At 45.4% G+C, this 27,959-nt stretch overlaps 1 protein-coding gene across 3 annotated transcripts in view; it reads right to left on the bottom strand.

Annotated features, from left to right (window-relative positions):
• The window catches only part of LOC147613227 (Pseudouridine synthase family protein), a 200,982-nt gene that overhangs the window by 123,999 nt on the left and 49,024 nt on the right, over positions 1-27,959 (bottom strand). For all 3 annotated transcript variants that reach the window (XM_086782493.1, XM_086782495.1, XM_086782494.1), the window contains exons 3-4: positions 22,877-22,912; positions 4,706-4,818 (exon numbers count right to left, since the gene is read on the bottom strand). In XM_086782493.1, coding sequence (XP_086638619.1) covers positions 4,706-4,818; positions 22,877-22,912 — 149 coding nt within the window. The remainder of the gene's footprint in view (positions 1-4,705; positions 4,819-22,876; positions 22,913-27,959) is intronic.

The raw sequence follows: 27,959 nt of genomic DNA, 5'->3' as shown, positions 1-27,959 counted from the left end.
TCTGTCACTCGCAAAGTATGGGCCCAAGGGAGAGACTCGGATTATACATAGCAATATCGGGGTGAACCAAGCCTGCCCCCTATCTGCCACTCTATTCACGCTATACATTGATGAGATATCTAACTGCATAGATAGACAGAAAGGACCAAGAGCATGACTGGTAGGAGTCTTGATCCCGATCCTACTATATGCAGATGACATTGTCCTTATATCTGACTCGTCGGAGGGGTTGCAGAGGCACTAGATGCATTACAGGCCTTTTGCGAGAACCGCGACTTCACTGTGAACCTTGGGAAGACCAAGGTTGTGATCTTTAACAGTACCCCACAGTGGATAGACAATACTTACAATGGGGAGGCCATGAAGCATGTCACTGTTCACATCATATGTATAGCTTGGGATCACTTTTTCTAGACCGAAGTTCTCTATGCCGAAGGCAGCTGACGCCAGATTGGCATGTGGCTATGCAACCTTGGCTCACTAGAGAGGCAGTGCTCACAAATACAGTTCCAGGAGCCGAGGACGAAACTTTGGCTATTTGACACGCTAGTCACACCTACACTATTGTATGAACCTCCCATCTGGGGCCAGCCTATACCACACGAGGAGATGGAGGGGGGAAACTATGGCTATTTGACACACTAGTCACACCTACACTATTGTATGGAGCTCCCATCTAGGGGCCCAGCCTATACCACAGGAGGAGATGGCGGGGGGAAACCCGCTGAGACAGATATGGAGGATGCATATGATGGATGGAAGCTGATGGAGAGGCCCTTTGGTTAGGATGATCTCATGCATGATTAGGAGTAAGCCATCACTGCCACACGAGATTGTGTGGGCAGAGATGGGGGCTGCAACGATAGTGACAGAGGCTCTACTCTAGACAGTGACACACAGTGCTAGTCTACGCAGGTGAGCACTTGGTTCAGTATACATGGCATGCAGATGGAAGCACTCCCGCCTTTTTAGTACAACATACAGGCACCCTCCTTTGATCTCAACGGGCTATTAGGAAGGACATTGTTAGATCGGATACTTAGAGGACCTGTCGCGCACCCACTCAGCTGTTGGGGACGAAGATGGCCTTCTACAGAGATCACCTTCTTCACTTGACAGAGGATAGCTTTATCATACACCCACGCTACATGAACGCACATCTGTCATTTGGAATGAGAGCTATCCGCACCTCATCCCACCAGTTGAGAGTGGAGACAGCCAAATATGGGCCCGGGATGGCTGCACCAGAGGATAAGATGTGTCGACTTTGCCATGCAGAAGCCGAGACAGTGAAGCACTGCATATGCTGATGTCCGATATACTATAAGATCTCCAAGATCATGGACTTCCCGAATCAAAGATGCCTAGGGATCTTCCTTCTCGAACTTCACAAACATAGGGAGTCACTATTGCAGCCCAAACCAGCATCACCTATCTGAGGACCAGCGCAAAGAGCTCTCACTGATTTCTTCCAGACCAGAGCTCCAAGTGCACACCCACCCACCCTAGCTGGACCCAAAGGAGTGACACTGGACAGAGCTCCAAGTGCACACCCACCCTAGCTGGACCCAAAGGAGTGACACTGGACAGAGCCATCGAGCTATGCAGAGGTCAGCAACCATTCAGCCCCTGAGATCATCTTCCTTGCTTGACACAGGATGGTTTCATCATACGCCCGCGCTGCATGGACACACATCTGTCAATTGGGGTGCCATTTGCGATTGGACAAATCCGCACCTCATCCCTACACTTGAGAGTGGAGACAGCCAGATATGGGCCAGGGGTACTTGCACCAGAGGATAGGATATGCCAGCTTTGTCATACAGAGGCTGAGACAGAGGCCCATTATATATGCCGATGCCCGGTATATTATGAGATCAAGGGGAGGTTCCACCACCTCTTTCAAGAGGATTTGGACCACGTTCCAAGATCATAGATTTCCCAGACCAGAGATACCTAAGGCTCTTCCTCTTGGAGCTCCGTAAACACAGGAATTCCTTATTGCGGCCCAAACTAGCTACACCCACTCGAGGACCAGCACAAAGAGCTCTCACTAACTTCTTCCACACTAGAGCTCCAAGAGCATATCCACCCACTACACTCGACCTCCAGGTTGATGGAGGAACCCGTCCGAGAGGAGTGACACTAGACAGAGCCATCGAGCTAAGCAGAGCCTGACGCCCCAGACCCAGTGGCCACTTTCTCCCGTCAGCTCAGCTTTACTACATTGGGTACCATGATGCAATGCACTATGCAGGATAATTTAGGGTGCTGTGAGAGCTTGACACTCTTTATATTGGGATCAGTTTTGGCATTTCAGCTCTTGTTCCTTTCTTTTATTTTTAGTACCCATGATGATGTATTCCATGCGCATGATGTAATCTTTCGGTCTCATAGGTCATTTCGGCCTTTTGTAGACGTTAATATAACATTACATTTCATTTCATTTCATTTCTCTCTCTCTCTCGACTGGCAGAGCAGCACGGATCCCCCGAGAGGAGAGGGTATGCAGATTGTGCAGAGAGGAGGTGGAGAGTGAGGAGCATTATGTATGCAAATGCAAAGCATATACATCCATTAGAGAGAGATATCCCATTTTATTCAGAGAGCCACATTCCCTACGCCAGCTCTTTGAGGCAACAAACCAGCGCATACTGGGGAGATTCATTCTAGACACACAGCATCACAGAGAGACATTCATTACACGCTCAGACAGCTCCAGAGGGGGGACGACAGACACAGATTACTACATTTTTTCAGAGATCCACCCCACTCCCGGCCCCTACACGAGCAGAGACACTCAGAGCCCGCAGGAGACAAAGGACACCTGGCTTTTGGACACCACGCCTATACCAGAGAGAGATGACAGAGATCAGAGCTCAGTTTCACAAAGAGGGTGCGGAGCGACTGGCTCGCTTCAGAGCAAACCCAGGCATGTTCTTCAAGGAGCTGTGGACACCCCCCTCATTGATGTATACCATTTTATACCCCCAGTATGGTACAGGATGGAGCTAGCCAGGTTGCGTATCATGACTGTATACTCCATGCATGTAGCTTTGCATTCTCCTAGTAGTAGAGCTCCATCCCCTCCCCCACTCATCATACTTATTGCACACCCAGATTCAGCTCTTTAGTTCAGTACTTTTTCATTTTGTTGGGATGACAGAGGATACCCCACACAAGTACACTGATTTGTCTCATAGGCCGAGTTTGGTCTTTTGGAAAACGTTAATAAAATCTTTCTTTCTTTCTTTCTCTGGTTAATGCACCTCAATAATTGCACAGTTAACTCACTAATTGAGGTAAGAGGCGTCCGCATGTAACACCTTGCACTTGGGTGCCACGTGGACACTCAATGTGGTCCCGAGAGTTGTTCTTCATCATTGAGTTATCCTTCATCATTGAGTTATCCTTCATCTTCATTGCTGTCATCCAGTCTAGGTCAGCTTGCACACCCACAAGCCTAGTGTGTGACACCTCTACCATGAGAGCACAACAGACAAGGTAGGAGCCATCCTGATTATGCTCATGTGTCCTCCTTAGCCTGCTGCAGAATCATGCCTTTCATTGCCTTTCTTGCACACCAATTAAGGATGGAGACTTCAATATTCACAGCATTAGCCCAAAAGGCACGGGGAAACCCACTCACATTGAGCATGCTCCAAGCCAACTCACAAATTGCAGGTTCTTGTGCTCTGTGATTCCATCGACCAAGCATTGGTGTTCGATCTCATGCTCCTTGCAGTGGACAATGAAAACCTGTGACATGAATTCTCCATCTTTGACTAAGCCAGCCACCTTGAAAGTAGTGTATGTTTATTTGTGGACTGTTGTAAGCCATTTTTTGAATTTCTAAAATAAGCGACTTTTCTTGGTGGTAGTATTCCCCTATAAATGTGAAATAAGGTCCTTGGTGAGTCTTCATTTTCTCTCATAGGGAAGCGCACCGGTGTTGCTTGCCCTTCATACAAGCTTCACAAACCCCTGGGTTATCATGACTAAGAGGTAGGCCTGCGGCTAACTTGTCCCTCTGCATCTCCCCAAGAGTAGCGACTCAAGAGCCCAAACCCTTATGTGACAGCTTGCTAGGCCCTACATTTGCGTGTGTTGAGTAAGTAAAGACCTTCAAAAGGTCTTTGTGGATCTGATGCCTCTAGCAACCACCTTGTTGATGCTGTCCAAGATGACAGCACCCTTTAATAAAAGTGAACCTTGCAAGCTGGTTTGGTGTGCCTTAACCAGATTGTACATCTTCTAGTACTGTGCACTTAGCCGTCACATCATCTCCTGTTAGCACAGTTCCATTCAATACTTGTACTTCATCCCCCTGCTCCATTGGGCAGGTAAAGCACTATGCATTCCATTCTGTATCCATTCTTGAAAAGGTTCCAACTCAAACATCATGGGAACTGGAATTTCACGTTTTATCTTGATTAATTAATGGGCATATCAAATTTAGAAGTCTTTGGAAAAAAGCATTAATGGACACATATGGCATGTTATGTGTCCACGAGCTTAACCGTTGTATTTCTTGAGATTACTTCTCTATAATGTATACACATGACCATGTGTTATTATGTATAATAAAATCAATAATTTAAAACAATGTACAAATCCATTTTAGCCTGAGAATATTAGCTCTCATCTAGAATATAATTTGCCGAAGCTAGATTGAAATAAGAAGAAAAGACAGTGAGATTACTACCCCTTTATCTGTGCGACTGCTGCGCATCCAGCGGATCTTCTCAAGGGAGCCAAAATTACTTTCAAGAATTCCTCCAGCCCTAAAGATGGCTTTCTCCAGCTCTTGTTCGATTGCTATAGTGAAACAAAAAGTAAGAACGGATAGCAGAAGTTAACATCATGGAATTTGCAACTGAAGCACAGATAATAAAAAGATGAACCATGGCTTTGCACTTTTCAAAAATGTGACACAAACTGGACCTGAATAAACCATGGCTCTCATTAGTGCACACCCTTTTGTTTAGCTCGATGATTTCAAAGACCATCAAAGTCTGTTGCACTTCTTTTCAATCACAAAACCCTGACACTTTACCTCTTCAAATAGACATTCTCAATCAAAAGAGACATTTTCCGGATCATACTTCTTTGACCAACACCTTCAGATCTCAGTGTACTTCACCTATTAAGATCTGTCAACCACCCCTAGCCTTAACGTGCTGAAAGTGCAATAAAGTTAAAAGTTTTGGAACATCAACCATACATATAGGGGGGACAATGCCAAAATTAGGGCAAAATGGCAAAGTTTTGGCAATATCTGCAGACTTGGGGAAAATCGGCAATATAAGGGGAACAAAAGGAGGGGAGAAGAAGGAAAGAGGAAAGAAGCTGAGGACACCGCTCACAAACTGCAAATTTGCAAATACAGGCTACAAATCTATGCTCGCATTTGCAACAATGGCAACAATTTCCTTTTCCTACATCAGAGAGGAAAACAAGTCAAACCGGCCAAAAAGTTTTTCTTCAAAAAAACAGGCATGTTCCAGTGAGGTTTCAAATTTATTTGGGAAAATTTGGGCTAGAAACGATTGTCCCCTTTGGTTCCTTCAAAAGTCATTTTTTGTATGGTCTATATGGAAGTCTCTTTTTTTTTTTAAGTCATTTTTTTGTGACTATGAGCTCCTCCTTTGGGCCTTGAAACCCCTGTTAGGTAGCTGTCCAGCCTTTTGCATGATTGGGAAAGCCTTGTCCAAGCCTTTGTGCATGAATGCATCCATCCTAGAATAGATGACACATCAGCCCTCAGAAAGCGTGATTTTACAGTACACGATGTGGTTTTGACACGTCACCAACAAGAAAATTGGGATGCAGGTACAGCGATCAAAGTAAACGGTTGAATCAGGCCGATTTTCATGACGAATTCTGTATGATAATGCCATTTGGTCTAACAAATACCCTAACATTGTTCAACAATTGATAATGCTGCATATATTTAAATATAATTATGCATATCCTTTCTTTTTTGAGTAGCCTAGAGGTGCAAAAAACAACAGCAAGGATCTTTCTCACCAGGCCTTCTTTGTGAGGTGGCAGCACGGCTTCAACTCGACGTCCAATCCTCTGGCTGGGGTCTCAAGCTTTCCTGTTGACTGTCTGCCTCAAGTTCATGACCATCAAGGTAACTGGGAATAATTTTTGCCTTTAGTTCCAACTGTGTTGAACGACTCTTTTTCTTTAGCTATTGGCATGACTCTATACTAGGCAGCAGTTGGAAGACCGTTCCAGTCTTTTTTGACCACGACGTCGTCCTCAGTGCCTGAAGCTAATAGGTTGACGGAGTCTTACCAAGAGATTTTGGAGTCTGTGGAAGACACATTGGCTGAAGTGCAAGAGGCGTATACTCGATAGGCCAACAAGGACAAAAGAGAGGTGGCAGCACGGCTGCAACTCGACGTCCGATCCTCTGGCTGGGGTCTCAGGCTTTCCTGTTGACTATCTGCTTTCCAAGCCTCAAGTTCATGACCATCAAGGTAACTGGGAATAATTTTTGCCTTTAGTTCAAGCTGTGTTGAATGACTCTTTTTCTTTAGCTATTGGTAGAACTCTATACAAGGCAACATTTGGAAGACCGTTCCAGTCTTTTTTGACCACGACGTCGTCCTCAGTGCCTGAAGCTAATAGGTTGACGGAGTCTTACCAAGAGATTTTGGAGTCTGTGGAAGACACGTTGGCTGAAGTGCAAGAGGCCTATACTCGATAGGCCAACAAGAACAAAAGAGAGGTGGCAGCACGGCTTCAACTCGACGTCCGATCCTCTGGCTGGGGTCTCAGGCTTTCCTGTTGACTGTCTACTTTCCAAGCCTCAGGTTCATGATCATCAAGGTAACTGGGAATAATTTTTGCCTTTAGTTCAACCTATGTTGAATGACTCTTTTTCTTTAGCTATTGGCAGGACTCTATACGAGGCAGCATTTGGAAGACCGTTCCAATCTTTTTTGACCACGACGTCGTCCTCAATGCCTCAAGCTAATAGGTTGACGGAGTCTTACCAAGAGATTTTGGAGTCTGTGGAAGACACGTTGGCTTAAGTGCAAGAGGCCTGTACTACTCGATAGGCCAACAAGGACAAAACAGATGTGGTTTTCTCAAGAAGATATTGGACATATCTACGGGTAATGAAGCGAAGGTTGAAATAAGTGGACAAGCAATGCCCAAAGTTATCGTTTTGCTTCGGACCCTTCCCCATTCCCTTACCCCCATCCTTCTATCAGTTACCAAGAGAACCACCAAATGGCTATAAGTACAATCCCTCCCCAGAGGGAACGCCAGTCAAGATAAACAAAGGGGAGGATGCACTTCTCCTCCGACTGGCTACTCTAGGAGGAGAAGGCTATCTCATACAATGGGGGGAATGGAAAATAGCCACACAAGTGGTCTGTAATGCCAAGTGGACTCACCGTCACTATCTGTAAGAAAGGGACCATGCCGCCAGATCCTGAGGAAGGCCTCCCGACGGTTCCTCATGCGGAATAAGCCGCCCTAAAGCTGCCCCCACTAACCACGGAGGGTAAGAGTGATATCGAGCCAAATGCTCTCCGCTAGCGGGGTAAGGGTGCCTTCGATGGCTTCGCTACATCGAGCTCTCCATATATGCCAAACGGCTATACTACTGTAAATCTCCCATATCTGGCAAGAACCTGGGGTCCAACGATCAATAGGCGGAGCTGGAACTGGCACAATGGAAATACGAAGGTGAGAGACCTGAAGGGCTAGTCCCCCACCTTCCTCCTCATACGGCATGATGATCTTGGCCTCAATGGCCCGAGCAACAGTCCCGCATGTAACAATACGGGCGACTGCCCAATTCGTAGTGAAAATGCGTAGGATCCTCTACCAGACTTGTTGGGCCTTTGGGCAATCCCAAAGACAGTGACGCTAAGACTCCTAGGGATGGCCACACCTCTGACATAATGCTAGTCTACCCCCAATGGCCAACCAGGTCCCAACTGCTAGGCTCCTATGTGCCAGCTGCTCCCACATGCAAAGAGTGATCTTATATGGCTGACAGCCGCTTGCAAAAATCTACGAGAAAATGCAGCAGAAGGCCGTGGGACTGCCAATGTTCCACAGCAAGGAAGGGGGTACCAAGCGACTCCTCTCTGTCCTTTGGATCCTGCCATGTCCACTCTCCCAAGTCCCACTCCAAACTCGTAATAGGCCGGCCCTCCCACATCCATAACCGCCATGGCCTCTCTCTAGCCACCTTAGCCAATGGAGGGTCGATGTGCCACTCAGTGCGTGAAAACCAATCACCCTCGTTGCAAGGTGCATCCCTTGAAGTCCTTTAAGGGGGTCTCCAGTCTCTCTAGTCTGCCACGAAGCCTAATACAGAAGGTGAGTAGAGCAAAGAATTCGTCCATGCCATGATTTGCCAGAGGTATACCATGCCTAGTGAGCACTCTCAGCTACTGCAGAGGAGAAGCATCCGATATTGAGACCAACCACTCTGGAGGGATGGTCGATGTTGAGCCTAAGTCGGTCTCTGCCCTGATCCCAAGCAGGCCTCTCTCTTCAGCCTCTAGCATAGCTGTCTGAATGCAAGCCAATCTCCGAGTGACCTAGCGGGGCCCGTACTCAAGGCTTCCCATAATACATATGGGCGATGAAACCGATCCCGTCAAGTGGGAAAGACTCCGTTGGACATCCACACGCTTAATAGCACAACTTTAAAACCACAAATATGAAATGGACAACTTAAAACAACTTGAAATTTAAATGAACAGAAATGGAAAGATGGACACCAGCACTGGGGCCGGAACGGGCCGACCCCCCCCTCAATATATGATATATTTATTGGGAGTATTTAATGAATACAATGCTCCATGGGTTCTGAGAACCAGATAATGTCCATGTACATATGAAAACAGTACCAAACAAGTAGGCTCGGATTTCGATGAAGAAACTCGAAGCAGAACGACCACTAGTGTGGCCCAATCGCTACGGTCCTGTGCTTTCACTGGACTCCGCGGAGAGCGCCTCACTGGTGTTCCGAGACCACGCACAAACAGGCGCTCTCGTACTAACGCCTGGCTCTCCCGATCTCAGCACCTTTGGACCGAGGTTCGCCAATACAGCTTGGACAACCCGGCACCGAACAGGTGTTGGCCGAGCGGGATGAATCTTTTATCAGATTTAAACATATAATACTTTACTCAAATCTGAAATTCACTTACTTGTAGATGGTTGATAGAAAAACCCATACTCGAAGTATGAAGAAGCCTCCCAGGAGAGGCGAAGTTCCTTTGATGAAGACTCAGTCGCCTCGTGGTGAACCACCAAGGCAGGTACCACCGTAAAAGAAAACCACAGCCGCCTGCTGTGCGAGAATAGGTATCCACTTGCAAGGGCGGATAGAGACCTGGCTTGTATGGAGAAGCAACCTGCTATAAGGAAAGATGCCGCCTGGCTACAACAAGTGCAGCCACCTTATAGAATGTACAGCCTCCTGTATGGAGAAGGGATCGCCTGCTTGGGAGAGGGGTGGGCGCCTGCAGGAGAAGAGGAGTAACCCACGGAAGCTGGTCACACAGTCGCCTGCAGCAAGAAAGGCAACGTAGCCTTGCTAGAGATAAAACATACACAGCCGCCTGTAAAGAGTTTGGCGCAGGCAGCAGCAGCATAAGCACCCCCCTGCAGAATTCAACGCAGCCACCAGCAATAATATTCAGCCGCCTCAAAGAAACATGCGCAGCCTGTGTGTAGCACACCTGCAGTCTGTGCTGGCCGCCTGTAGGAAAAGAGGCGCAGCCTGTCAGTAGTAGCTGCCTGTGGAAAACATGCGCAGCAGTTTCATGGCCGCCTGGGGAGTATGCGCTGCTATTCTGTAGGAGATGGCAGCCGATTCTCACGTAAGATGAAGCGATGGGTGATGGATCAACGCCAGGTAGATGCGATGGCTTCAACGCTTGAAGGGGACTCTTTTTTTTAATAAAATTGAAAGTGGAGTTAACCTTGGTCATACCCACGTTTGCATGTGGGGAATTAGTGGGGGTAGGTGACCATGCCCACCCCCACACTCACTTAAAAGTGAGGCTCCCCACCTTGGCCCCAAAGTGGGTGCCCAAAGGGGGTGCCCACTTTTAAATAAGTGTGAACCCCTAACCTTATAAATCAAAGGGTTAGAATATAAAACATTAAAACAACATGTACCATATACTTACCACCTGTTCACATGCACTGAAACTTGTCAGAATACAGGGCAAACTTCACGACTCACTGGCAGGCGTCCCCGCTCAGTAAGTAACACGTCAGGCAGGCAAACACACAAATACATGTCATGCGAAAACAGTTTCAAGCATGCAAATCATGTGTGCATGTGCAAAAAGTAACATGGACATATCTCCCGTTCATGGAACATGTACAAAATATCTGTCGGCACAAAACTGGCACGACATAAAAACATAAAATCCTGGTCTTCCTATGGAGTGACAGTCCCATAGGTAAGACACAGTTCCAGGCACGAGTTTCCCTAGGTGTGACAGTCCCATAGGTAAAACACGGCACGAATACTGGCTCTTCCATGGCGTGACAGTCCCATGGATCGAACACAGTCCAGGTCATACACGGGTGGCACTGATCTGGCTCCCGTCCATACGACACCATCCTGCTAACACACGGGTGGCACCAGTCTGGCTCCCGTCCATGTCAGCAAAATACTGGCCTCTTCACATGAGACACCGGCCTGGCCTCAAGTGAACGAGACGCAAAAACTAGGAATGGACCAAATGGTCGGCCAATTGGTGACACCCCCCCGGGCTTCTAAAGAGTTGACCTCAACTGAAAAGCCTCAAGATATGCCTGCAACAACTGCGGATAATCTGCAAAATAATCCTCATTTACCCATTTGGCATCAATAGGCAAATAATTCTTAAACTTCACAAGGTATCTCCTGGAAAGCTTTCCTGCAGGTAGCTTTCTCTCCTTGTGAAAAACAATCTGTTCTGGCTGGAGGATCTCCTCAAGCTCTTCAATTTCTGGCGGATCTTCTGTGACAGGCTCATCAGGATCTGGCCCCACATATTTCCGAAATAGACTCACATGAAAAGCATTGTGAATCTTCCAATGACTAGGTAAAGCAAGCCTGTAGGACACTTCATTGATCTTCTGAATCACCTTGAAGGGTCCATAATAGCGAGGAGAAAGCTTAGGATATGATCCTTCTCGTCCTGGCCTCTTCCGAAGCCTAGCCTTCTCAAATTTCAGCAATACCCAATCACCTTCTTTGACTTCCATGTCCCTTCTATGCTTGTCAGCAGCCTTTTTATGCTTATCCTGAGATCTTGCAATGGCTGTCCGCACCTGACCAAAGGCAACATCCAAGTCACGAACATATTCATCAGCTGCAAAAATCTCATCCTTTGTTCGAAGGATGGGTGGCAAGACCACTCTGCCATAAATAATCTCAAACGGAGCCTTTCCTGTGGAAGCATGGATTGTATTGTTGTAGGCAAACTCAACAAGTGGAAGATACTTCTCCCATGCACTCTTTTGATCTGCTACATAACACTTCAACAAATCCAACACAGCTGAATTTGCAGCTTCACTTTGGCCATCCGTTTGGGGATGATAAGCTGATGAAAACTCAAGCTTAGTACCCATATTATCAAACAAAGCCCTCCAAAATAGGCTTGTAGTCCAGGGATCTCTATCCCCAACAATGGATTTAGGCATACCATGATGCTTGAAAATATTAGCAAGAAAAAGCTTTACCATATGATCAGCTTTAATGGTTTTCTTGACGGGCAAGAAGTGAGCTTGCTTGCTAAACCTGTCCACAATAGTCCAAATAGCATCATTCCCATGCTAGGATCTAGGCAAATCCATAATAAAATCCATCGTGATACTTTCCCAAGGTTGCGAGGGAATAGGCAATGGCTGAAGCAAACCTGGAGGCTTTTGCCTATCAAATATCACCTTTTGGCAAGTGATACATGCACGCACATAAGCCTCAATGTCTTTACGCATGCTTGGCCAAAAGAAATACCTCTGAATCATGCGAGTAGTAGGCATAATACCTCTATGACCAGCATAAGGTGGAGCGTGACATTCGTCCATAACCTTTGGACGCAAATCCTTCACCACACATAGGCAATTATCCTTCATGAGATAACCCTCATTGATAACATAAGAGGCATGTGAGTGACCAGCCATCAAATCAGTCCATATATGGCAAAAATCAGCATCCAAATGATACAAATCTCTCATAGCAGATAGATCTCCATGAGAGGCCACTGAGACTGCAGCAATATAAGGCCTCCTAGATAGTGCATCGGCCACAACATTTTTCTTTCCTGGAGTATGCACAATCTGAAAATGAAACATGGAAAGAAAATTTGCCATTCTCATCTGCTTCTCTGAAAGCTTGGTTTGAGATAGAAAGTATCTCAAGCTTTGATGATCTGTCTTGACTACAAATTCAGCCCCAAGAAGGTAGTGTTTCCAAATCTTTAAGGCGTGAATTACAGCCAAGAGCTCTTTCTCATAGATATCCATATGAAGCTCAGCATCATGCAAACGACGGCTCTCGTATGCAACTGCATGCCCTTCTTGATTTAGGACAGCTCCTATGCAATCACCACAAGCATCACATTCAACCACGAATGACTTGTGCAAATCAGGAACAATCAATACTGGACCACATATAATAGCATGCTTGAGCTGCAAGAAAGCATCCTGTTCCTTTGAAGTCCATTTGAAAGCAGTTTTCTTCTTCGTGAGATCATGTAGAGGAGTGGCAATCATAGCAAAATGCCTTATGAAACGCCTGTAGTACGAACATAATCCCAGAAAACTACGTACTTGATGTACGTTTTGCAATTCGGGCCAATTCCGAATAGTCTCTATCTTTGCAGGATCCATTGTAACTCCATCCTTGGATACAATATGTCCCAGATAATGAATCTCTGAAAGGAAAAACTCACTTTTCTTGGCATTGACGAAAAGTTTATGCTTCCGCAACTCTTCGAACACTGTGACCAAATGAGTTCTGTGTTCCTGCTCATTCTTGGAGAAAACCAAGATATCATCAAAGAAGACTCCTGTAAACTTGCGATGGGGTCGGAATATCCTATCCATCATACGATTAAAAGTAGCAGGAGCATTGGTGAGACCAAAAGGCATTACCAAGAATTCATATAATCCGAAGGCTGTCCTCAATGCAGTCTTATGGACATCTTGTGGCACCACGCGTATCTGGTGATAACCACTCTTCAAATCAAGTCTGCTAAAGCAAGCTGAGCCATCAAGCTTATCCAAGATATCATCAATACGTGGAATAGGAAATCTGTTCTTGATGGTAAGCTTGTTCAAAGCTCTATAGTCTACACACATACGGAATGATCCGTCCTTCTTTTGAACAAGAAGCACAGGAGAGCAGTAAGGTGAGGAACTGGGCTGAACCAAACCTTTCTCTAAAAGCTCGTTTACCTGCTTCATAATTTCTTCTTGTTGTGCAGCACTCACTCGGTATGCGGGTTTGTTAGGAGGAGAACTACCTGGCACAAGATCTATGCGATGATCTTCGGGCCTTTGGGGAGGTAATTCACCTGGCAACGAGTCAGCAAAACAGTCGTTGAATGCATTAAGAAAATTCAGCCTATCATTAGACATAGCATCCACATTTTGTTGATTTGGCACAAGACTATCACGCACAAAAACCAAGTACGCTGAAAGACTCTTTTTCATTGCTTTATTAATTTGGATGTGTGATACAACTGGGATGGAATCCCCTTCTTTGCCGTCTTTGCGGGGCTCAAGCCTATGGTGCCATGGCTTGCCCAACAATACATCACATCCATTCACAGGAGCAACTAGAAAATGCTCATTATCAAGATAGCCCTGTATATGGATACGCAACTTCCCAATCAAAGGGGTAACCTGCACCTCTTTACCAATAAATGCAGCTTCGGCTTCAATCTGAGGTCCCATGTTTTCAACCTCAATACCCAATGCAGCTGCCATTTGCATAGAGATGAAATTGTCAGTTGCACAGTCATCAAACATGAAGAGTGCGGGCTGATCCTTGATTTGCCCCCAAGCCTTGCAAACCATACGCTCTTTTGCATCATGACCTGTATTACCTTGCACATCAGGAACTGCATGAACATTTGCTTTGGTGTGCTTGTCCTCGTGCTTTGGTTTGCGATCTGGGCATTGTCGGAACATGTGGTCTTTGCTACCACAAGAAAAGCATTTTCCATCCTTAGCATATTGCTCTCTTTGCTCCGGAGTTAATCCAAATTTGTTCTTTCTTGGGCCCTGTTCTTTTGATGTGTTATTTTCAGCTTTACCACCCTTGTAAGGCTCCCGGAAGTTCTTTTTAGGTGGCTGTCCACCCTTTTGCTGATTTGGGACAGCCTTGTCCTTCCCCTTAGAACCTCCTTGATCTTGCTTGATCTTGAGCACCAATTGCTCTGTAGCAAGGGCAGAAGCTGTGAGTTGTTGCAACGTATGTTTTGGGTGCAATTCAATACCCGATCTATATGCAGGTTGCAATCCAGAACGAAACTTCCTCTTTCTTTCATCCTCTGAGATTAGCATGAAGGGAGTCACTTCCAGCAACACTTTCCAAAATTTGTTAACATACTGTTGCACACTCTCATTATCTTTTTGTTCCAGCCTGTCCCACTTTTGAGTGAGAGTTTGATCCGCATTGGGTGGCAAGAACTGAGCATAAAATCTATCTTTGAATTCCTTCCAAGTAGAGATGGGATCCTTGGTGATCTTTTCAGTGATCCACCAATGGGCAGCAGTCCCTTTTAGAAACATGCTAGCATGGCGCACCTTCGACTTTTCTGTAAAGTCCTCATCGCTAAAAGCAATGTCGAACTGTGCCACAAACGCTAACACCTTAGAAGCATCATGTTCACCATGAAAGACATCAAATTTGACAGATTTATCACCTGCTTTGAACTCCTTGAGCTTCCTGGCATGAGGCTCATGGTCCTCTCTTTTTCTTTTTCCCTTATCCAACGGGGTAGCCCTGTCTGCATGGGCTCCATGGGCCGTCATAGAAGCTTCATGGGGCACGGTGGCATGTGCTCCACGAACTCGAAGCTCAGATGCATGTGACTTACCTGCATATGGCATGGTCTCTCCATGAGACAACTCAGAAGGCAAAATTTTTCTGGAAGTAGACCTGTCACCATGAGATACATGTCTGGCATGCATGTGACTTTCGTGCCCTCCATGAGCACTGGCATACATATATCTGTCAGGCTTAGTGCCTTGTGGAGAGGATGCATGTCGAGAGGTGACAGGCGATCCCCGTGCATGTGACCACTAGAAAGCCGGACCAAAAGATTCAAGATCAGAGGCTGACAAAACCGCTCCTTGGAGGCTACAGGAGCTAACTGTTGAAGGCCTGCCTAAGATGATCCCAAGCACGCAAGATATTGGCTCCAAATCTGTCCTCAAATGCTGGGGCTAAAGCCACATGGCCACATTTCTGTGAAGATCCATCTCGTGCTCTGGGGCCAAGGGCCCCCAGGGTCGGAGTGCGGGAAAAGATCCTATCGCAAGAGGAAGTCCTTCCAAGGTTCACCATCTGGAAGAAGACCACGAACAAACAACTTGCCCTATAGGGCACGGCTCTGAATGGAGGGGTCAATGATGCCCAAGGCCCCTCGCCATCGCGGCTGAATGATCACTCTCCAGGCCACATTGGCCCTAGCCGGTCTTCCATCGCTACCATCCCATAGGCAGTTCCGGATCAAACATTGAACCTGACCTATACATGACCACGAGAAAGACCGGCATGAGGTAATGTACCACATGGTGCAAGAAGAACCTCATTCGCCACCACCATAGTTTCCAGGCGTTTCATGAAACGTGTTTCAAAAACGTTCCATACATTTTCTAGAAGTTTCAAAAACGTTTCATACAAAAAGGTGGGGTACAGGCCTCAAAATTTATATACAGGTTTATAATATGTTAAAAATATGTTGCCTTCCCTGCAAAACAATATTAAACATGCATCATTTACACATTAAAACATGTTTACAAACTAAAACTAAAGAATCTGGGTGACCCAGTTACACTGGGCACCCAATTGAGTCACTAACCAATTGGCAACATCAAGAATCAAGATCTGGATTTCATCATCAATAATGGCAACTACTCAATAATGGCACTCAAAGTGATCACAAAAAGTTTGAATCCTAAGCTGATACAAAAAAAGTAAACTGAAGCCTAAAATACACAAAGTAAAGCATGCTGAAGCCTGAAAGATGCAATCATGCATGAATGATGACAAATAGTAAACTAGAGGAGCTTGATAGTCCCAAAGACTAGAGTCCTCAATATGGAGTGTGGGCACTGCCAACTAGGCACTCAATCCTCAACATCCTCGATGTCCTCATCAGTACTCTCCTCGGTAGACTCAATGTCACTCTCAGAAGAGAGTGATGCTGGCTTAGCTGCCGCACTCGTCTCAGCTGCTGCACTAGTAGTAGCACCTTTTGATAATGCTACTGTAGATGTTCGTGTGCCATGAGCAAGAGCCATCAACTCTTCATACAACATGGCATATATGTCGCGCTCCTCGTGAGGAATCTCTAGGACATCTTTCATCTTCTCAATGTCGATTTTATCGACATTGACCTGACGAGGCTCTATCGGATTGCCCGACTGCTCAATTAGGCGGAGATTGCAAAGGCAATACACCAACCACTCCAACTGAGCCGTAGACAACCTGTTCCTCTTCTTTGCATGGAAGAGGGCCCATGTGCTCTAGTTCCTCTCAGCAGGACCCGAACTGCAATCCTGTGAGAGGACTCGAATGGCGAGACGTTTCTACCATTAAAATACAGAAGCTTTGTAAGTACAGGGTACTAAAGTCTAAGTATAATCATCATTGATCAATGTATTATGTAAATAACAGACTTGTCTTTTAGAGTTGTACTCACCAAGTGAGGGCTACTAATCCCATACTTCTCCCACCATGAGACTGGCTAAAGCTGTCTCTCGCATGCATGCACCAAATGCGTGGCTGGCATTCTGATACATTAGCCGCTCATCCTCCAAGCATCTCATGAGCTCCACGTCTCCTCCTATCCATTTCTAAATGTAATCTTGCCATCCATCTTCCAACTCTTCATTAATATACTGGGCCTCACTACACCAGAGGGTGCAATATGTGGGCAACCACATGGATTGGTCTATGGAACCAATCCCACCGGTCATTCCAAACCTCTCGAATGTCCTCAACCTTGAAAATTAGCCATGAATGATCAAAGCTATTAGCTCACTCCTACAGGCTACGATAGATCATAGTACGATACAACTTACAAGTTACAACAAGAAGGCAACTAGTTGGAAGTTCAGTACTTCTCATATGTCAAGCGAGTGCATCGGTTAAGAGCCTCTCCAATCCGGTCCATGAACTCGTACAAGAGTGTTGCCCTCCATGTCAGTGATGCGAAGAACACTATAGATTGGTTGAAGAGCTCTCAATAAAGCCTCTACCTCCTTCCACCAATCTTCTTGCATCACTCTACATGCAAAAGCAACTGCCTTCGGGTGCTCATGGTCCTCCCAGCTCATCCACTTTCGACTAACCACTGTGCGCATGAGTCCCTGTCCGACTCTCACTACCCTCTCAACCACAATGAACATATATGCAAACCTGGCTTGTGAGGGCTTTAAAAGCTCAAGGTCACCATTGGTACGAAACATTGCCAAGACCTTGGGCCTCTTGGTAACAAACTTCACCAAGCTACGCGCAGTGTCAAAGATGTCAGCAATCCACCTAATCTTGGCAAGATCTTCAATGAGCAAGTCTAGGCTATGGGATGCACATGGAGTCCATACAATCTGCCAGAACTCATCCTCTAGCATCCGTCCCATAGAGACACAGTTGCTACCATTATCAGTGACCACTTGCACTATGTTTTGTGGGCCTATCTCCATGATAGCCTCGCGGAGGTGTGACCATATAAATGCTCCTGTCACCAGTGTCCCAGGCATAGATGCATCAATGGCACGCAAAAACATAGTGCCCTTGCAAGAGGACACCAAAATATTGTACACATTCCTCTTGCGTATATCTGACCACCTGTCACATAACAATGTGCAACCATACTTGCTCCAAGTGGCTTTTAATGGCTCCATCTCCACCTCCATTGCTTGTTGCTCTCTTCTGAGCTCTTTAGTGCGCAAGCTCTCATAGGAGGGTCCCTCCCAGTCACATGCAATGCGGCTCATTGCCCTCATGGCCTTTTTCCATCGTGGTGTGCGCACAATGTGAAAAGACAAAGCACATTGGATGAAAAGCCTCGTGAGTTCCCTAGTTGCATCCTTAATTGCCTGCTTTTGCATGCTTGCTTGAATGCTTGCTCTCTTTACTATTTAGACAGGCTTTGGGTGCTGCGGGCAAAGAGGTTCGTGTTGCCGTGGGAGTGGAACTACCAGCACCCCTAAATCCTGCTTGGCTCTGTGCATCTTCCTCTGAACCCAACCGTGTTCTCTTTGATGCCTCACATGTATCCTCACTAACCTCAATATCCTCAAGCACAAGCCCACGACCGCCTCCTGCCAGTTGCTGTCTTTTCCATTCTTGTAGCTCGGCTTTGATGTTTGCAGGCACAAGTTTGCATGCACCAATGTCTTCCCCAGTTAAACCTGTGCAATGGGCCTAAACACGGATTATGGACCCTCCTGAGCGAAGCCCGCAAAAATTGCATTTCCACTTTTGTGTGCCTGAACCACCATATTTAGATACGGGAGTGACATGGGCCCACATGGCATCCTTAGTGCGAGGGCTGGATTGGCACCCTAGCATAAAAACCCCCAAATTTCAAAATCTGTGTATTTTTTACAAAATCGAAGAAAAAAAGCACAAATTAGCACAACCAACCTGAGAGTTGGCGGGCACGGAACCTCGAAAGTGCGGGAGGAGCTCGTAGGAGCTGATTTGTGCAAGGCAGAAGCTCCTTCAATCAATTTCCTAGTCGCCTGTAGTAGACGTTTTTTCGAAAAAAGTGCTCTCTGGATAGAAAACGTTGAAAAACGTAGGTTTTCCCAGGCAGCATGAAAGAAACGCGTTTCATTCCAATGAAACGTTTCGTTTCATTCAGATGGAATGAAACGCGTTTCATTGCAACACTAGCCACCACTACCTAGCTAGCTAGGGAAAGCCTGGCTGAACTCCAGTATAACAGCTTCTTCCGAATGCTTAGAAGAAGGGGGGTGAGCTGCTGCTCAGGGGAGATGTCAATGCCAACCTGATAACGAACTGGACTTCCCCTCGGGATCTACTGAAAAACCTCAACTGGGCGCCAAGTCGGGGCAGGCGATGCCAACCCAAAATCAATATGACTTGTGCCAATTAATATGTGCACACTGGATGCATGACAAAAAATCTCAATCGCATCGGCGAGTCTTTGGAGGTTCCCCTCGGCCCCCGACAGGTATGTTGTGTCGTCGGTGAACTCGAAATCAAGAAGCTCCTCTTGCACTCGGATGGGGAGCTACAGTCCCTGGAGTCTGGTCTCATGGGCGGAGAGAAAACTGCTCATGGCCTCAACGATGAATATGAAAAGATAAGGTGCTAGGGGGCACCCCTGGCGGACTGAGCATGAAAGCAGAAATCTGTCACCTCTAGCACCCTGAATAGGAACCTAGCTATAAGAAGCTGAGTAAAGTCCCTATACACCTCGGACCCACTCCTCCAAGAAAGCCATCTTGCACATTGTCCCTTCCAGAAAGCCCCAATCTACTCGTCATAGGCTTTCTCAAAATGGAGAAGGAGCACAATCATATCCTACCGAAGTCTGCAGGCATCCTGGCCGATGCGGTCGCCTCTTGAGTGAAAAGCCAGCCTTTCCCAAATCCCCTCTATATGTTGCATGCGCGGAAGCCTTGCTATACTATCCACAGCCCTAAGCCTGATAAACAACATTGATGCTAATTAACACATGATTAAGACAGAGGAGAGAGAAGAAGAGAGAGATTGGGTGTCAAGTTTTTCTTGTATTTAATATGGTACAAAAAGGTTACATGAGTGCTTGTACATGACTTAGGCCTACGGTCAGCCCCATAGGCGTGACCTTGGCCCTTCTACATATCTTCTATTGATGACTAAGAATGATGGAATGACTAAATGACTGAATGACTCTACTGAATTATGACTTATGCATATATACTTTGGTGGGACACTAGTCAGCTAGCTAAAATGTTGTCGACCTGTTTGTGTGGACAAGAATTTTACCCAAAATCATGTAATGTTGCTGCACTTATTAATTGTACTACCCACACCTGCTGCCGCCTTCTATAGCTCTGGCCGCATGCATGCACAAGACCTATTGCCAACCGACAGATGATTGCTGCCAGCCGACAGGCCTCCATGCAATCCCATGATGATGCTAATAATGATGTGATGCTCCTGATGTTGATGACACTCATACACACACAGATACGGAATCGTTTGAGCACCATGCAATTAGAGCCGCTTGTATATTGCTGTGCTACCATGCGCATGGTGGAGAAGATGCATGACATGGAGATCTCCAAACAAGTAGAGATCTCCACAGTTCAAAGTTCGATTCATGATTCATAGCATGTCATGAGTGATGAGTCGTGACTAACAATTTATAAATATTTGCTTTCAGGTGAATGTCGATGAGTTCATATTGGTAAACTCAATTCCACAACTTTGTATTCATGGATTCATCAGTTTGAAGCTACTTTGCTACTGGTAGGAAGTTAGCCATAGAGAAGGTGGTGTTAGCTAGCTGCTACATCGCAGGGAAGCCATCTATTGGTGGACTCATTGGACCCACGCCAATTTGAATTATCGAGTTGCTGCCTCCTATGCCTGGGACCAATTTGTCGTTGCCCTCAAGAAGCGGTTTCTACTGCCCATTATCTTGAGCGACTCCAGGAGTATCAAGGATCGTGCCAAAAATGCGCTGCCAAACCTCCAGTTTGCAAATAAAGTCATTCACATGGCTTTACAATCACAGAAATCAGACGAGGACAAACAAGGTCGATTCCCCTACGGTTTGGACACACAAATCTGTGGGATGTGCGCATGTTTGAATCCCAAACTTTTGATCGGGCACTTTCGCTTATGCAAAGAGCCGAGATGAAATACAACGGCGGAAAACCAAAGACCTCCTAGCCCAGAGTAGCCAAGGCAGCTACTACCACTGGCAAGGGCCAAAACCAGACCCAATGAGGGTCTACCCCATCTCTCTTCTCTCTCCTACCATCTCTCTCCCTTCACTCTTTTGTCTCTCTCTCCATCTCTTTCCTACCATCTCTCTCTCCCTTCACTATGTTCTCTCTCACTCCATCTCTTTCCATGGCCCTCTCCCACCCTCCTCTCTCTCTACTACCATCTCTCTATCTCTCCCTCTCTTCTCTCTACCATCTCTTTCTCTTAGATTCTTTCTCTCTTCTCTCTACCAGTCAGGGTGCTGACCTCAGAGGATATTGAGGAGATCCGCCAGCGTCCGATGCGGCACATATTATGAGATGGAGGCACCTCCATAGTGTACCCCCCCGTCCCACATGATATTGTATCCCCTCACTGTACTCCACTCACCTCCATAGTGTACCCCCCTCCTCACTATATTCACACCCTATAAGGGTTTCTGTTTACCTTCCAGTTCCAGTTTCATTTTCTAGCTGCCAGTAGTATCATCTTTATTTTTCATTTTCTGGTTTTTTATCCAGACATTGTATCAGATCCACCATGATGTAACTTTTTGGTCTCATAGGTCATTATGGCCTTTTGAAGACGTTAATATAACATTTCATTTCATTTCATTTCTCTCTCTTGTCTCTTGTCTCCTTCTCTCTCACCCTTCCTCCCTCCTTGTCTTCGGCACCCTTAACCCTCTCCCCTCTTCTATGTCATTAGTAGTCTATCACTGTCTCTCCCTTTCCAATCTACCCTGGGAGCCTCTCGCCCCAAGAACTCGAACAATGGACCTCGCCTCAAAAGGCTTTGGTTGGCAAGACAGGTGCTAAGTTCAGTTCCGAAGAGCACGAACAATACAAGAAGAAAGGCAATTTTTCTTTTGTTATACAAAAGGACATACTTCTAAGGAGGCATATGCCCTAAGAAGACCCCTGCTCAGACCACCATCTGGGCCTCGATAGTAATAACAATAATAATAGCTAAATCAAATTAAAAAGGGTTCAGATTTGCATTTACCACCTGCAAACCCATATAAAACCACATGTTTTCCCGAACATAGTCAAACACACGCATCCTTGAGATTCCCAACCATCCCTCAGTCCCATAGCCATTCACAGGCAGTAAATCATTTCCCAATGATCAAATACGCAGTGTGAACGCATAAACATATGTCAAGGACAACCTCCCATCTTTTAAGCTCCCCACCCCCCCCCCCCCCCCACAGGATCGCGCATTGCGTATCTTGAGCACCCACAGAAAATTTGCCTTCAGGCAGGACTCACTTTCCAGTGAGCACACATGATGCGCCTACAGGGGAAGAAAAAAATTTACTACTAGAAGGATTTACCACCCTGAAAAAAAAAACACAGGAAACCACAGCACGTAACGAATCCATGAGAATACCCCATTGTGGATATTAACCAATCCACAAGAAAACCTAGCATGGATACATGGGGAAACCCCAGTGTACATTGATAAACACCTTAGGGGAGACCTCTGTGTAGCAAAAATGCCCAGCTATGGGTTAACCCCAGAGTAGCAGCAATCCAAACTCTATGAGAAGCTCTCATAGCCATAATCCAAGAGGAATAATGTCCAGCTGGTGACACTCTATGCTCTCTATGTCATTAATACACAGGTGAAACCAAAGCAGGCACAAACTACTACTACAAAATTTTCACTGGAGAAAAATGTAAAAAAAAGTGTACTTACTTTGTCCAGCTGCTGTAGATCGCTGAATTTGAAGACCTATAGAAAAAGGAAAAGTTAGCCACTTGAAAGAAGTCAACGTACATACTTTTACTTTAATCAGAATAAGAGACTTCAACAATGCCAAAAACACACATTGTGATCAAAGTTAAGTATACGTATCTTAATGCATTAGCAAGTGATTGTGATTTATCAGTGTGTGTGTGGGTGTGTGTGTGTGTGAGAAAGAGTGTGTGTGTGTGTGATCGCGAATCTGTGGAAAGTCTGGAGTCTGCAACGCCGCCTACTCCCTGTGCAGCGCCCCCTTCTGGCTGCTGTCCTTCACTGCCCACTGCTTTACAGTGCTGGCTCTTGTCATCCCTCGCTGTCTCTGCAGTGTTGGTTGTGCTCTTCACGTCTGCTGCCTCTCCAACGTCAAATATCCTACCTCCTCCCGCCAGTAGCTGTCTCTGCAGTTTCTTGCGTGTCCTTACGTCTGTCTCCTGCTGTTCGTTAAACCTACCTTTTCTCTTCTTTCCGGGTGCGGCTGTGTGTGTGTGTGTGTGTGTGTGTGTGTGTGTGTGTGTGTGTGTGTGCGCACCCTCTTTTTGCCCTCTTTCACATACTCGTGTGGTGTGTATATTCTGTGTAAGCAGTCTCCCTTTTATGTCTACGTCTTCGGAGCGGATTTTCTCCTACAAACGTAGGAAAGACATGGGAATCCGGGTAGATGAAGATGGCCGATGTTTGCATGAGAGTGTGTCAGAAGAATTTGCTCAAGCAAGGAAGAGTCCCTTGCCAAACCTGAAATTTCAGATTCCAACGCAAAATCTCATGGACCTAATGAAGCAGTACAAGCAAGGAAGACATGGGAGGGTCCCTTGCCAAACCTGAAATTTCAGATTCCAACGCAGGATCTCATGGACCTAATGAAGCAGTATAAGCAAAATTCAGTCATTTTGTTTTTCCCTGGCAAGATGCCTTCCGCCCAAGATGTGGCTCAGTGGATAGTCTCCGTCTTGAAAAAACATGCTGTGCAAGGAGTTTTCTTTGGTGCTCGGGAGGTTTGCTTTCGGACAATGATGCAAGAAATCAGCTATTGGAGATATCTCATCTTATGTTCAACACACAGATGGTGCATGTGGTGCCTTGGTCGCTCACGAGGGATTTCCAAAGTTCGATAAGACATAAATGCCCGGTATGGGTCGACGTTGTCAGCTTCCCCCGCACATGGAAACAATTGCTTCCTCGAATCACGGCAGGATTGGGGAAAGTAGTTTGCACCCCCCCCCCCCCCCCCCCCCCCCCCCCCAGAATGAATGGAAACATGAATCGATTTTGCATCTTGTGGGAGACTCACAAACCCACCCTTCCAGGCATTGTCATTGACTCAGGGGACCCTGTGATAGGAGAAAGGCCTTTCAAATTAAAATGGGGAAAATTTGTAGGCGCGTGTTTCCAATGTGGGAAATTTGGACATGTGCAGTCAGAATGTCCCGAACTGCAATTGCAACCACCTCCCTTGGCTATCCCTAAAGGCCAGATCTTGTCACAACAAGGCACAATATCCATCAGAAGGGTAAATCGCCACATGTTACACAAACTCAAAACAATGTAAATTAAAAGGCAAAGGAAAGCAAGTCTTAGTATCTCAACCAGTACCTCTGGCATCTACCTCGAAACAAAAGGGCAAAATGCAGGTCTCAGAGGCTTCGGAGGGTTGGACCTTGCCAAAAAAGCCTCTTAAAGCAAAGCGACCGATAATTGAAAGAAACTATATGGTTCCTACATCTACTGGCAAGCAGCCAAATGTCTATGTGAACCAGGGAGATGATGGTACACCCATTGCTAATGATTGGGCAAAAATTGCAAAAGGCATAGATTAGGATGTCCTCACAATTTCAGGACAGCAATCCTATCTTGAGGAGCATTCTGATGCTTACTTTCAAGATGATCTTGGTAATGATGTTTTGGATCCGAGTGACATTCCCATGAACACTACGTGACGTCCTATAATTACACTTTCATGGACTCGTACATACTCTACATTGTATATACATGATTTGACCAATCAAATAAATGACATATAATGTCCGTGGGTTATGCAAACCCAAAAAATGGTGACTTTTACGGTTGTATGTTGCTAGCATGAAGCCAAATGTGATATCTTTGCAAGAGCACAATCAACATGAATTTACTAGTCAATTGGGTTACTTTGCGGGATATAGTATTTTTTATGCGAGCACAGGGGACTACTCCGGTGTGCTTATCATGGTCCGCAATGAACCACACCCAACTCTTGCATTCAATGATCCAGTTGGACGCTGGTTGGTTGTACAATTTTTGTTGCATGGGGAAATTTTTGAGTTTACTACAGTCTATGCACACACAACGTCAGCCCAGCGGGCTGCCTTATGGGCTGAAATTAGAGCTTATCCATGGTTGCACAATGCCTTTTATCTGTGGTGATTTCAATAATGCGCCCTTGTTGGGAGATAATTCCTCAGGGCACTCACATATGCTAGCTTTGGAAAAGGTTGCTTGGGCAAACATGTTTGATGAAATACATTCACTAGATTTATGGCCACATGTCAGACAAGGGATGCCTGGTTACACTTTCTCACATTCAACCATATTTTCTTACCATGCATTGCAACTATCAGATCATGTTCCGCTATGGATGGGTCTCTATTTTGGACTGCCAATAAATGATATGCCCTTATATATAACAAACGGCTCTCTTACATGACGGCTTCCAACAAATGGTGAAGGATATCATCCCTTCACTAGCCGCTCAGATGTTTCAAAATCCAGATGTTGCATGGTATAGATTTGTGACCCGCATGAAAGCTGTTATTCAAGATTATGGCAAAAGTTTTTTGTATGAACAAAGGTAAATGGTAACAAAAGCCAAAGTCAAATGGTATGAACAAAGGTAAATAGTAACAAAAGCCAAAGTCAAATGTCAGGTCTTGCAAGAAGTAGCTAATGCACGCCCATTACAACCTACTGAGGAAGAATCTCTTTGTAATGCTAAAGAACAACTGGCTACAAATGACAAGAGAAAACTAGAAAAATGGAAAGTGAGAGCAAGGGAGAAATGCTTGTGAGATAAGGGTTGCTCCTCTAAACAATTCTTCCGAAAGCTTCATCATGCCCGACAAAAAGATAACATTAAGAGGGTTAAAATGGACACAGGAAGATGTGTTGAAATATGCACCAAACACATCCCTAGAAGGATGGGGCCAAATGGACCATGTACATGTGAAAGAGACCAAATCACTTAGCTTGTGGGTGAAGCTTCTCTAGCACGTAGTTTTGTGTTTAGCCACTTGTTTTGATGAAACCACTAGGTGGTATTGAGTTGTATGGAATCTATAAAAGGGCACTTGCCTATGAAATAATCAATCAACTATTTTGCCCAATATTGTTTTCTCTCTTGTGTGTACACAACCAATCTACTATTTCTTACTTATCATGTGTTTTAACTTAGCTCTAGTCTTTGATCCACCATAGCCAACTTGCACATGCTTTTCAATATTTCAACATGGTATCTTAACTTTATGCAAAGTCTTATGACCCAACTTGCAAGCATCTCACTAAAGGTGGATAAAGATATTGCCATTACAGTGCTACGCAAGTCATTGCCCCCCAATTTCGACAACATTGTGACAACTTTGACCAATATGCCTATCACAAAGCTTGTTGATGTTGAAGCTTCTCCTTTTGGAGGAGGAGCAAAAGCTGAAGTTCAAAGCAAAAGAGGACACCTTGTCCACACTTCACCAAATGTAGTGGCTCTCTACACATCAAACAAAGGCTACAAAGGAAAGGCTAAGTACAACTCTTCAATCATTTGTGGTTTTTGTCACAAACCTCGACACATTGAGAAAGATTGTTTCTTTCGGAAGAAGGCTCAAAAGGCCTACATTATGCATGAAGAGTATGGAAATCAAGAAGAAGAGCATGGAGAACCAAAGGAGAACAACAAGAGGCATCACGAAGCCCTCACAATGCATAGTGAATACCTTCTCTAGATCATGTCTTGGGCCCGGCCCCAAACTCTTAATGCCCAACTTTACATAAGTGTTGTAAATCTTTGTAAATCAGCCATTAAACCTCTAGCCCAACTACTCCTAACTAGCCTCAAGCTAAAATTGCCATCCTAAACTTGTGTGGTCATGGTAAGCAATCATAGTAAGAGGAAAATCATCTAGCATGGATGTTAGATAAGCATAAGTTGTGGTGAGTCATCAAAGGTTAGCAATACCATTGTAATGATTATGTGTTTGAAGGGGGGTGTTGAAATATGCACCAAACACATCCTTAGAAGGATGGAGCCAAATGGACAATGTGCATGTGAAAGAGACCAGATCACTTAGCTTGTGGATGAAGCTTCTCTAGCACATAGTTTTGTGTTTAACCACTTGTTTTAATGAAACCACTAGGTGGTATTGAGTTGTATGGAATCTATAAAAGGAAACTTGCCTATGAAGTGATCAATCAACTATTTTGCCCAATATTGGTTCATGTACTTCCAATACTATCCGTGGATGATGCGCATACTATGGAAAAGCCTTTTGTTGAAGCAGAATTACAGCACGCTTTGCATAACATGAGGAGATGGAAATCCCTTGGTTGGGATGGACTAATCGTGGAATTCTTCGTGTAATTTTGGGACCAATTGAAAGTGCTATTGCTATATATGATAAATCTTGTATAGGAAAATTGGGAATTGCCTTCCTCCAGGAAAGACGGAATGTTAAAACTCTTTCCAAAAAAGGGCTTGTGTGAGTCTTTTGCATATTGGAGACCCATCACACTCATGCCAGTGGCATACAAATTGGTTGCAAAAATGCTGGTTAACCGCCCCAAGGGCTTCTCTCTCTATACGGAATTGCATCTAGCACAATATGGGTTTGTGCCTCGCAGACACATTACAAACAACATTGCGAATGCATACATTGACATTGAGTATGCTAAATACACAAAACAACATGTGGTTCTAATGCAAATAGATATTGAAAAGGCCTTTGATACAATCCAATGGAACTTTGTGGCAAAAACCATGCGTCGTAAGAGCAATATTGTTTATTGGCTTTATCAA

This window comes from Cibotium barometz, chromosome 44, assembly GCF_041138505.1.
Source record: "Cibotium barometz isolate CiBa-2024 chromosome 44, ASM4113850v1, whole genome shotgun sequence".
Lineage (NCBI taxonomy): Eukaryota > Viridiplantae > Streptophyta > Polypodiopsida > Cyatheales > Cibotiaceae > Cibotium > Cibotium barometz.
The sequence above is the reverse complement of the archived record's forward strand: the minus strand, read 5'-3'. Positions and strand labels throughout refer to the sequence as shown.